The sequence below is a fragment of the Halichoeres trimaculatus genome, unplaced genomic scaffold (genome assembly GCF_033239565.1).
Source record: "Halichoeres trimaculatus isolate MK-OKI-2021-1 unplaced genomic scaffold, fHalTri1.1 fHalTri1_scaffold_20, whole genome shotgun sequence".
Taxonomy (NCBI): domain Eukaryota; kingdom Metazoa; phylum Chordata; class Actinopteri; order Labriformes; family Labridae; genus Halichoeres; species Halichoeres trimaculatus.
Genome location: NW_027437198.1, coordinates 28,523,402 through 28,536,572, shown reverse-complemented (window position 1 = coordinate 28,536,572; position 13,171 = coordinate 28,523,402). Strand labels below are relative to the sequence as shown.

At 47.6% G+C, this 13,171-nt stretch overlaps 1 protein-coding gene across 20 annotated transcripts in view; it reads right to left on the bottom strand.

Moving 5' to 3' along the window:
- The window catches only part of cacna1aa (calcium channel, voltage-dependent, P/Q type, alpha 1A subunit, a), an 85,751-nt gene extending 74,050 nt beyond the window's left edge, over window positions 1-11,701 (bottom strand). For 5 of the 20 annotated variants that reach the window (XM_074697224.1, XM_074697228.1, XM_074697231.1 and 2 more), the window contains exon 1: window positions 9,683-11,698. In XM_074697224.1, the coding sequence (XP_074553325.1) occupies window positions 9,683-10,013 (331 nt within the window). In that variant the 5' untranslated portion in view covers window positions 10,014-11,698. Of the gene's footprint in view, window positions 1-9,682 lie in introns of all 20 variants that reach the window. The other 15 variants (XM_074697227.1, XM_074697229.1, XM_074697235.1 and 12 more) reach the window with 7 other exon arrangements.
- Window positions 11,702-13,171: the final 1,470 nt, after the last annotated feature.

Here is a 13,171-nt window from a genome sequence, read left to right as displayed (position 1 = left end):
GTCTATGATGTCATCAGTCTGTGATGTTGGCTCAGTGAGTTTGACGACACTTAGAAATGACTCAAAGAAAAACTGATTCATAAAATCCTGTTTCCTCTGAGCTCCATCACACACACACACACACTCACACACACACACACACTCACACACACACACACACACACACACACACACACACACACACACACACACACACACACACACACACACACACACACACACACACTCTGACGCTGTGACTCTGAAACCTCAAACACCGACTGATTGGGCTCCAGACGAGGAAACAGACGAAGAACATGATGAGAAAAGTCAGGAGTCGTGTTTCTGTGACAGGATGAAGGAAAATAAATCAGTTTGGATTTCTCCCGGTCCTGTTCCTGGTTCAGAGTCCGCCTGCAGGGACCAGATCCAGATCAGTTCACACGTTTATTAACAAACAGGCAAAGGTAGGAGAGGTGGAGTCAGCCCACAGGGAGCTCACACACACACACACAGGGACACACACACACACACACACAGAGACACACACACACACACACACACACACACACACAGGGACACACACCTCACATCTCACCACAAACCATCATGAGCAAACTCCTCAACACTTCCCAAAAACCGTCAAGAGACGCAGAGGGAAAGAGGAAAAGAGCAGGTCAGGAAACGAGAGAGGAGGTAACAAAACTTCACTTCCCATCAGTCAGTGGGGCAGTGAGGGAAGGGGGCGGGGCCTGTTTGGAGAAGAGGCCAGTCCAGAGACCAGTCCAGAGGCCCAGAGGCAAGCGTCTGTGGCCTGCTGGACCAGCTTGTTGATGCTCAGGGCTAAGGAACACAACACATGTCACACACAGGAAATGACATCACTGACCAGGATATGACATCACTGAACAGGTGACCAGGCCAAAGGGACGAACAATCAAAACTCAACAGCTGTTACAGTCAGACAGTCAGGAAGCCTGGAAAAAGGACCAGATCATCAAAATCAGCCAGAGGTTGAGTTCAGAGACTGCGTCAGCTGAGAGGAGCTGTTAATCAAAGAAGCCACGCCCCCAGCCCAACCTCCCTTTAACCCCTTATCTGCTGACAGAGAACTGAGCTTAAGCTTTATTCAGGCAGTAAACATGTTTGTTTTCTGCTGTGAAGGTTTTTTACATGGAGCTCTATGGGGACTGACTCAGTGCTGGAGACAGCCTCCAGTGGTCACTCAGGGAACTGCAGCGTTAGCACCTTTAAAGTGATCCTCCAGGATGGAACAAGTTGGGTCCTATCACGAGTTTAGGGCAGAAATTACCCCTACAGCAGTGTTTTTGTGCAGCAGAAGCCCAGAGCGCTCACACCAAACACCCCCTCCCTGCTCCTCTGCAGGTTTCCTCTGCACTCAGACGGGGCTATATTTTACTGACCAAAAACACAAATAAACGGACTCCCACCGAAAAAATCTGATATCGGTCTGCATTCACGCTTTATTTAGAGAATTTCCAGCTCGTTAGTTTCACACAAAAACACCGCTAAATAAGGCTCTAGTTCTCATCGTGTCGTAAAATGGCGCTACCTCCGCTGCAGAGCCACAGCTGGGTACGAGGCGCTCGCTGCTTAGTGTATCAGTCCGCGCACGGCGTGCCAGATATAAACAAACGCAGGTAGTCTGCCAGGACGAAGAGAGCGTGAATGCAGACTGATATCAGATTTTTCGGTGGGAGTCCGTTTATTTGTGTTTTTGGTCAGTAAAATATGGCCCCGTCTGAGTGCAGAGGAAACCTGCAGAGGAGCAGGGAGGGGGTGTTTGGTGCGAGCGCTCTGGGCTTCTGCTGCACAAAAACACTGCTGTAGGGGTAATTTCTGCCCTAAACCTTGTGATAGGGCAGAAAAGAGAGGAGCTGTCCCTCAGAGTGTCCACAGACTCACCCTGACCTCTGACCCTGTCTCCAGCTGAGTCCAGCTCCGTCCCTCAGTGTAACTGTTAAAAAGCTGAGCCTTTTTTTAGTGCGTCCTGATGTGAGAGCGACGGTGACTCATGGATGTGACCGATGTTTGAGGACTGAGAGACGGGATCAATACGAGCACAGTGTGTGCTGTGAGAGCGGGTTCAGAGGACGAGGGACAGACGGACGGACTGTGACACATGAATGAAGAAGAAATGATTAAAACACAGAAAGGAGGAAGGAGCTGGTTCAGAGTCTGTGGTGATCAGCTGACAGTTGCACGCTGGAGAAAGGCCAATAAATAATTTAGATTCTGCAGCGAATGTAGATCAGTGACTCTCTACATCCAGCAGAAACAGCCATGGCCCGTCTCTACGTCTCTCCGTCTCTCCGTCTCCGTCTCCGTCTCCATCCCTCTCTCCGTCTCTGCGCTCCTGCTGGATAAATGTCTTTGGACCACATGATTACAAGGAGGCCCAGGACCTCCTGTTCTCCACAGAGACCTGGACCTCATACTCAGACTCACAGACCTGAATAATGGAGGTGTGCGCTCCCTACACCGCCCGCTCATCACACCGAGCGTCAGCCAATCAGAGCTCAGTAAGGCGGTGATGGAGAATACAAACACAGCTGAAGCCAGAGCTGCTCCTAAAGATGTTTGAGCTTAAAGACTTCACCCCCTGCTCGTTACCGGTCATTTGATCTCTGATTGATCTGGGTCAAAGACCGGGACCAGATCTGGAAACAGCTGCTCTGTCCCAGAATCTGCTGCACAAGCAAATTCACCAAACTCTGAAGCTCAGCGCGCTCAGACGTTGAAGAGGACACGAATCATCTCATGAAACGGTCAAAAACCCTGACGCCTGTTTCTCCCTGATGGTCACATGACTCACAGCAGCCAGGAAAACACTCATGGTGTGTGTGTGTGTGTGTGTGTGTGTGTGTGTGTGTGTGTGTGTGTGTGTGTGTGTGTGTGTGTGTGTGTGTGTGTGTGTGTGTGTGTGTGTGTGTGTGTGGCAGAGGTTTACAGGATGAGCGCAGCTCCAGCTCCACAGGGGGACACCTGATACGCAGCTGACAAGGTCAAACCGGCACAGAGGGGTCAAAGGTCAGAGGTTTGATTCCTCGGGGCCTGGGGGACGGTGGGTTTGGTTTCAGGTTTCTCTGGGCTGAAACATGAGGCTGAAACATGAGGCTGAAACATGAGGCTGAAACAGAGGACGACGTTCGACCAGAAGAGGAAACTCTTTATGATTTTAACTCTGCAACATCTCCAAACCTGCAGACCCGTGTTCATCCTGATACACATATTTCTTCTCTGTTCCTGCACTTCCTGTTTGGTTCTGATGGTTTTAATTTTCTTTTTTATTCTTTAACTTCATAAATAAACAGATGATATTTATCATTTTATCATTTATGATCGTGAGGATCAACTCAGAGGAGGAAAAGAAACAAATAACGAGATAAAATCACAGATGAATTCCTCTGACTCCCTGAGTTAAAGTATAAAAGGTAAACAACACACTGCAAAATTTAGTGTTTGTCTTGTTTTCAGTATAAAGGTCTAATTGGCCTAAAAATGGTCAAATTCTTCTGACAAGTCAAGAAAAAAATATCATATTACAAGATGTTTAACCCTTTAACTCTTGTTTTTTAGATGCAAGGGATATTTAATTTTAATCTATTTGATTTACAGGGACAATGCATATTAATGGACATTTACAGTAAATATGCCAGAGTTAGCCAAAAGGCTAATTTTCATCTGTAGTCCCCATATGATGTCTATTTCATTTTTAGCTTTTTAAACATTCCAGCTAAAAAAAAAAAATAAATAAGAAAAAAACTAATTTATTTCAATTTATTTTATGTTGTTGGAGCACTGAGATCAGGACCCCTAAAATTAAAAAATATACATATTTCAAGCTCTAGACGAGCCGCTCAGGTTTTATTTAGCTCAACATATAACAAGACGAAAAAAGTGACTCAAAAAAAAAAGCTGCAAATTAAAGAGTTAACAGAAAAATGCATTAATCACTTTTCAAAAAATCAAACACATTTTCCTAATCCCACAGGCAGATCATTTTACACTTCAGGAGCAAATCAGACGTCTTTTGTTTTTTTTTTTGTCTTTAAATATCTTAAAACAAGACGTTTTTCTGGACTTGTGAGGTGAGTGTGGTCAAATTTAGGTCAAACGAGACATTTTTTACTAAAACCAAGGCAAACACCAGCTCAGATTTCAGGGTTTTTTTATTTATTTATTTATTTTTGTTTTTATTTAATTCGTTGTGTGTGTGTGTGTGTAAACAAGCCGTGTGCTCTGTGCGGTCGTGTTGCCTACGATCGTTATTTACATCAGGAAGTGGATCATTGTCAGGAAAAAGTGACACGTCTGTATTCAGTCAGTAAATAAGAAACTACAGTGTTCAGAATCGGCTAATTGAGCTAATGATGAAGGTTTCCCTCATCATCATCAGTAGCGTCAGACCCTAAACACCTGTTAGCGCCCCCCACTGACACAGGGAGGATTTCGTTGTTTCTTCACTTTGATAACGTTTGTTTTCCACTTGCTAAGAGGAAGAGGAGACGGAGCAGGAACAAACCTGAACTCTGAGCAGATCGCTCTCATTAAACAAACCAAAAAGTCTGAGCTGCGTCTAAAAGTGGATGTTAGGGAGCGGTTATTTATAAGGTGCTCCCCTGGGTCTACAGTCAGTTCACAACTAAATAAAGCTGCAGGTCACACCTCGCTGAATCCACCGAGACTCACACATCGTCTGAATCAAAGAGACGCTTAAACCTCTGATCAGGGAAACATCAGCGAGGAGATCGACACGGGAACACCTCCTCTCACACCTCCTCTCACACCTCCTCTCACTGTTTCTAACGTTAACGCTCAGTGAAGTGATCAGTCATCAGATTCACAGATGATCAAACTTCATGTTCAGACTGAAGGTCTTGGTCTGGCCTCAGGGTTCAGAGAGGAGCAGATTTTATGGTGAATCCCTCCAGAGGCGTGAGGATCCACCACAGATTTAAAAAGTCTAATAAATGTCAGGTTAGAGTAGAGCTGAAATGATTCCTCGAATAATTCGAGGTACTCGATTACAAAAAAATACTCGAGTAATTTTCTCCGCCTCGAGGAATCGTTTGATTTTAAAAAGATCAAAGAGTGGTATTTCAAATAGAGCTGAGGCCATATTCAGAGAGTTTTCAGACCTCAAGCTACCTTTTATACAGAATAGCAACTAGCAACAAAGCTAGCTTCTTTCCTGGAGTTTGGAGACTAATGGGTCATTCTACCAAACAGGTGATATTTGGGTCTGCAACATCTGATGAGATGTACAAGACACAAAAAATGTGTCAAAGTGTGTTTACAGATTTTGGAGCTACCAAAGCAAGTGCTCTTATTGACATGCTGTATCAGAAAATTCTGTTTCTTAAAGAGAAAAACTTTCATTTGAAAAATAACTGCTGTTAACTAAACAAATATGTATTTTATCCGATTACTCGATTAATCGATGAGATTTTCAGAAGAATACTCGAATGCTAACATACTCGATAGCTGCAGCCCTGGTTCAGAGACGCTGAGGACATGTCCACGAAGCTGCAGCGAGCTCTGGAGTCACCTGACGTGACCTCTGGATCAATATGGACGCCGTCTGTGCTCCACCTCCTGCAGAGAGTGAAATCTTTTCATTTCAGGGTAAACCCGCTCCTCTCTGGGTTTCTGGCCAGCGTGGTTAGTTTCAGCACATTAGGCCACAAACCAGATCATGTGGACTCCACAGAACCACAGCAGACCAGGTTAGAGCCTGATCTGGTCTCTGGGGAGGGGCGCGGCGCTGAACCAGGTACACCAACAGTTTACTGAAATCCAATAAGGACCAGAACCACCAGGTACCGCTTCACAAATAAGCAATAAAGTGGATCAACACCCTGACACAGTCCCAGCAAATATTGGACGTTATGAGCTGCTCAGAGGTGGGACTTGTTGGACGCCGAGTGTTTGTGCAGGGACTGTGTTCATGGCAGACAATGCAAATAGACCACATCGAGACTTTATTACTAACTCGTAGGGTTGAGAAGAGAAATCCCTCCTCAGAGACCCACAGGCTCCTCCCACCGACCAGCAGGACTCATTATGTTGGCAGCAGCACATGCGGCACATATTTCACTGTCTGTGTTTACGATTACAGCTCCCGCTTACTGTCAGGCAGCGCTGTTCCTTAGCTTTATTTCCTCCACCACACAAATCTCCATCAGGCTCTGGACGTCTGCCGAGCTGAGACACGGACTGACGGGCAGAGACTTTCAGTAACGAGCGAAAACGACTACAGGAGTCTGCTTAAAGACAGAGTTAAAGACAGGAGCAGAGTGTTTCTCAGAGCGGACTGTGTGTTGGGTCAGCAGGGTCCAGGTACTGACAGCTGACAGAGAATCCAGATCCGCTTCAGAGGGGGGCGCTTCAGCCAATCAACGGGTCACAAAGCTAAACATCAACACATGAGGGGAATCTGTCAGTCACTTAAAGAGGGGTGTTGTTCTCTTGTTTCTTTCAGCTGCTGTCTCTTTTTAATATTTAATATTATTTTATGTTATATGTAACTTATTTTAACCCTTTTATTTTGTTTTATTACTACATTTCAGTCAGATGTTTATTTTATTTTATTTTATGTTATTATTATTTATTTATTTATTTATTTATTTATTTATTTATTACTTGGAATTGTATGAAATGCTTCTCCAATTTCAGCTGATTTTATTACGCACCTGATGTTTCACAATCTCATTTTACAATATTATTTATCTAACTTTTATTCTACACTGTTATATTATTTTATTTATTTATTTATTCACTCATTTATTTATCTCACCCTCCAGTATTTTGGAGTATTTTGGAGTATTTTAAGTATCATATTACTTTTAGCTCCTGTGTTTCCTCATTTTTGATACAAGATATGTTTTCATTTTATGTAATTGTGCAATTTCTGCTTTTTATTCCACTTATTATTTTATTTGATCTTTTTCTCATGTGAAGCACTTTGTGTTACAAAATCCTGTTTGAAAAGTGCTTTACAAATGAAGTTTGATTGATTGATTGATTTAAGGCTCCCTGCTCCACAAACCCTCTTCCCTCTGATTGGCCAGCCTTCCTCAGGCCTGGTTGTGGGGTGGAGTCATGGCAGACCTTGATGTTTGAGGCCCACGCCTCCAACATTTCATGAGCTGATGAAGAGACCCTCATGTGATGACTTCATCATTTCAGAGTCTCATGAAGATCTGATGAGATACCCCTCTTTAACTACCTCACTGCTACAGCAGGTCTGAGCAGACCAAACGACCAAACTGAGGCCAGATGTAGACCATAATACTCTACATCCAGCATCATCCACCTGTCAGTCAAAGAGGCCACGCCCCTAATGATGCACGCATCGGTACCATCAAAATGAAAACACTATTTAAGCTGAACTTCCTTCATGAACTCATCTCAAAGTTTAGGAGCGTCTGCGAAGCGCTGCAGGACGAACCAATCGTTACAAACACATCCAGCTCATTAAAGACGCAGCTTCCTGGTCACGCTCTGCTTCTTTCACTCAGGGGCGTATTGAGTGGTTTGGGGGCCCAGGGCAAACCCAGTCAGTGGGGCCCTCCATGTCCTTGTAACTCCTCTTCCTCAGAGCTAGACTGGCCTTCCCTGGGTCCACTGTCTGTTTCCCAGAATCAAGGCATGAGACAGTGCTAATCTTGTACATGCTAACTTAACACAACTAAATGCATTTCCTCAAGTTCTGTACTTTAGTTTGATTTAGAAAAAAGTGAATCCATCATTTAGTCCACTTTGTCCTGGATTTGAAATCTTTTATGGTCCATTGAAGCTTATTTGTCCCACAGTGGGGAATTTACAGAGTAACAGGAACAAACAAGAAAGGATGGAGTGAAAAACATTACAATAGGTAAATATTGAAAAAAATAATTTAGTAAAGAAAAAATATGTAAATATCAAGCACAACATCAAACTGGAAAAAAATCTACTGAAAGAGGTGATATTTACAGTTAGCATACTTTTTGGTGCTATTATTTTAAAGTGAATGTATTTTTATTTGACCCCCTGTCCAGTGAGTTATGTTTCCAAAAAAGAGATTTATACAATAATGTTTATCACCAACTCCAAAAGTTTGATTTAGAGAAAATGATCCTGTTTCCTGGACTAGATAAAGTCCTTAAAATCCTAAAAGTCTGATATGTTTATCTCAGATCTCAGAGCCACATTGGTTTTATTTCACACTTAGTTGAAAATAAGAAAAAATGGTAAAAAGTGTTTTTACCACTTTCTTCCTGAATCAAATGTTCAGATGTGTTGTAACATGGAATAGCCCATTGAATAAGAAGGGAGGGGGAGGAGCCAAAACCATCATTACAGATTAAGACTTTGATGGATTTTGAAGCATGTGAAGTAAGATTTAGAAAAAAGAAATGATTTCAATTGAAGAGAACTTCATAAATCAGTTTTTAAGAGATGCTTTGGGGGCCCCTGGGAATCTTGGGGCCCCAGGCAACTGCCTGTGTTTGCCTAATTGTAGCTACGCCCCTGGTTTCACTGACACACGTCTGTCAGGAAGACGGTGAAGAGACGGGATTCAGAGGAAGAGACTTCATCAACGCAGAAACTATCTACCACAGTGACATGGCTTCACACACACACACACAAACACACACACACACACACACACACACACACACACACACACACACACACACACACACACACACACATTTGCTGTTTGTCCTGTGAATGGTGCTTTAGCAGCTGATCCTGTAAAATATGAAATGCTGCTAAAGGCATGTTGGACTACAGCATGCACACACACACACACACACACACACACACACACACACACACACACACACACACACACACACACACACACATCCTCACACACACACACGCTCAGGGTGTGAAATAGTGCTTTTGATTTAGTGACACCTGCATCTCCTGTGATTAGGACGAAGCTTTAAACGGACAAATATGAACGAACACACACACACACACACACACACACACACACACACACACACACACACACACACACACACACACACACACACACAGATCAAAAGACACCTGCTTCATGCTGATATGGAAGCTGCTGAGCATCACTATAAGGAAACACACACACACACAAACACCGTAGCAGCCTTTTCTAGTCTCTCATGGTCTCTCCCACCTTTCCTTACCTCCTTGCCTCCTTGCCTCCTCCCCTCCCCCTCTCTCCTCTGTCTCCACTCGGCGCGAGGCTCTGGGCCTTCATGCTGACATCAGCAACCAGCAGCGCCCCCTAGACACCCCCTCCACCACTACCAGCTCAGTCACACACACACACACACACACACACACACACACACACACACACACACACACACACACACACAGTTCACAGCCACCGTAAATCACGCAGGTCCCTCACGACGTGACGTGGAACAGCTGACGAATGTAACTGATGGTGACAAACAGCCCCCCCCCCATTAACCGTAGATTACACACACACACACACACACACACACACACACACACACACACACACACACACACACACACACACACACATGAAGCAGCCTCTCTGGGTGTGTGCTTGTTTCACCTGAGATCAGGGCCCAGGGTCCAGGCCTACCTGATCCAGGTCCAGGCCCACCTGATCCGGGTCCAGGCCCACCTGATCCGGGCCCAGGCCCAGAGCAGCCCAGCAGTAAAGGATATGGCCATTCGGTGATCTTTTTGGCGTATTTTCTGATGAAGTTATCCTCGCTGAAGATGAAGAGCGAGCGGTTGACGGTGAAGCAGTTCTGGCGCACAGGGATGGGGTTGTAGAGGGCCATAGTCCGGGCCCTCTGCGCCATGGACTGCTTGTACATTCTCTGGGCCCCTGGGCCTCCGGGGGGGCCGTGACCATGCCCGTGGCCGTGCCCGTGGCCGTGCCCATGGCCGTGTCCATGTGGTCCTCCCTGCCTGCTGCCCCCGCGGCCGCCCGGGCCCCCTCCGCCGGGCCCCCCGCCGTACCTGGCCGGCATCTCGTCTCCAAACCGCGCCATTCTCCGCTCACCGAAAACCAATCTTCACGAAGCAGTGGAGAAGGAGACCAAGGCTCAGCTGTGCAGCCACACAACATTACATCCCATCCGGATCAGAACGTCTCATAAGCTCAACGGGTTGTCCCTGAAGCTCTCCTCAACACCTGCAGCTGGTCTCAGACCAGGACGCCCATGAAGCGGCTCCTCTCTGCGCGGCTCTGCCAGCAGCCAGCTGTGGGTGGAGGAAATTAAATGTGTGGTCGGGTGGCGGACTGGGTGGCGGACTGGTTGGCGGACTGGTTGGCGGACTGGTCGCTCCGTGTGGTGGTTCTGCCTCAGTCACTCTTGGTTCTTGTTTTGGTAGAAAAGGCGGTTTTAGCCCAAACATGGAGTCATGGAGGGAGCGTCGCGGCTTCGCTTCAGTGTTTCATGTAGTCCATGGTTCATGCCTGCACCAGAGCGCGCCACAGCCCCCCGCACCTCTCTGCTGCTTATTCCTTTAATCTCATGACAGCGGGGATCGACGATCTGAACGCCTCTAATATCACACAGGCCTCAGTAATTAGATTGTCCAAAATCAATGTGAAAATAATTAAGAGCCGATAGCTACCGCCCTGCAGGCTCCGCTCAGCGTTTGGAGAGCGGCGGAGAGGATTTTACAGGCATGGGGAAACGAGAAGCTACGATTATTTATTTATTTCTGAAACATCCGCAATGTTTGGCACAGTGTGTGGCAATAATGTGGCTCCCGCCACCTTACGGTTATCTCACCGGAGCGCCCTGACAAGCAGCAAAATGGAGACATTTGTCGTTAAAGCATCTTATTAGAGGGCGCACCGTCTCAGGTAGAAAGGAGGAAAAATACCGTTTTTCTCCGGAAGGACGCTGTCATGGTCGAAGGCTGGCTCCAGGTGATGCTCCTAAAAGACTGAATCAGAATCCTCCCGAGCTGCAACCATCATCTCCTCTCCGTCACCTGCGCGGCCATCCAGGAGCGGAGCAGGGGACACACGGACGGCGTCGTCAAAGACACGGGGCCGACGGCCGCTCCTGCACCGCGCCGTGCGCCCTCCACTGATCGCGGTTCGGCTGCTCGAGGTGCAGAGGCGCCGAGTCCCTCACCATCCCCTGCCCGAAGAGTCCACCACGGTCGGTCCTGATGAGCCCGAACGTCCTGGCTGTGCGTCCTTCCTCTGTCTCATCCGAGTAGGGTAGAGCGCTCCTCGCAGCCTCCTCTCTTCGTCCAGCGGCCCCCTAGGGGAGGAGGAGAGGGACGGACGGACGGACGGACGGACGGATGGATGGATGTGCCACTCAATGGACGGAGACAGAAATCAAAGGGAGGGACCGGCTGTTTCTGAGCTGTCTGCCTCTGAGCTGTGACTCCTATCGACCGCACCGCGCGGAGCCGCTGCCGCTCAGTCAGAGTGAGGCGTAATGAGCGCCTGACGGGTTCCGCAGCAGCAGCAGCAGCAGCAGCACATGACGCACGCAGCTCGTCCAACTTCCAGACGTATGTCACGGACGGAGGCTCCGTCTATCGCCTGGTTTTCAGGAGCCACGGGCTGTGGAGCAGTCAGAGCTCAGAGCAGCCCCGCTCCAGAAAAATGCGTAAACAGCAGCATGTTGGCGCACAGGTGACATCAGTGAGACTCCCGCTTCCCTCCATCTGTGTGTGTGTCGGTGTGTATGCTGGTTTCAAACTGACACGCGCGCAAGGCTTCGTGTGTGTGTGTGTGTGTGTGTGTGTGTGTGTGTGTGTGTGTGTGTGTGTGTGTGTGTGTGTGTGTGTGTGTGTGTGTGTGTGTGTGTGTGTGTGACGGAGAGGCGGGGTGTTGGCATCATGCAGCATGTGCACAGATACAGCTGCAACCAAAGCTGACAATGACTGCGCGCGCACCAGGGCGCGTGAGAGGAGGGAATGCGCGTCAAAGTGCGCGCGTGCTGCCGTGTGTGTGTGTGTGTGTGTGTGTGTGTGTGTGTGTGTGTGTGTGTGTGTGTGTGTGTGTGTGTGTGTGTGTGTTAGGGAAGGTGGAGGGGGAGGCTATTCTTAGCAACAGACATTTGGAAATTAATGGACGAGCAGAGCTCTCTCCTCCTCCCTCCCTCTCTGAAAACGAGTCGAGGATCTTCTTCCCTCCCTCCCTTCCTCCCTTCCTCTCCTCCTTTCCTCATACCTCAGCCCAAACCCAGGTGCCTCCTCTAGGTGTGAGCATATGCTGTACGCCAAAGCCGGGGCAGAGCGGGTTTTCAATGACACACAGAGGCACCAAGGGCAAGCGACTCGGAGCAGAGGATGAGACCTGGGCTGTGTTCCGTTCCGCTCAGACCCGGATCGATCTGTCCCTGTCTCCTAGATTGGACAGGACGGGGCTTATTGCGTTTGTTAAATGTCACGAGTCTCTCACGACACGCGCACGGGGCTGGGCCACGCTGCGTGGAGAGTCCTGGGAGGAGGGGAAGCTGTTCCCACAGCATCACGGAGCACATCCTCTCCTTCTATTATGAGCCCGGATTGATCGGGTCCAGAAATAAGCTGCTCTTGAATGGGAAATGATCCTTCACACACAGATTTAAGGGGGACCGGGGAGTTCGCGCTCCGCCCTGACACATGACACCACCTGCACGTGCCGGGGCCGATCGATCCCAGCGCGACCTTAACCGTCCATCCGATCCGTCAGAGGGATCGGTTTGCTCCGCGTTCACTGGACACGACTTCCGGCCTGAGGGGGGAGGCTGACCCCGGCACAAGGGCAGGAGAGCAAAACCGGATCAGAGAAAGGTCCTGAAGCGCTCCAGGAGTCCAGGAGTCCAGACCTGCAGAGGGGGGAGCTGCTCCTCTGCTGCTTCATGTCAGCACCACGGACAGCACCAGAACCCCAAGCGAATCAGAACCACGGAGAGCTCCCAAACAACACCGACTCAACTCACATCATTCACTCTGAGAAATCCTCCAAACAATCTGCTCCCAGGGTTATTCAGTGAATGTTCCTGCTGTAACATCAAGTCACACTTTTTAATAACTGTAAATAAAATCATCTTTCTTCTTCTGTAAAGACTGTGAAGATGTCGAGTTTAATTAGTTTCACTGAGGTTTCATTTTTCATTTTTTATTTATTAACATGAATTAAGTAAAAAAACAGTGTGTTTTTTAAATAGGTAAATATATTTACAGCATC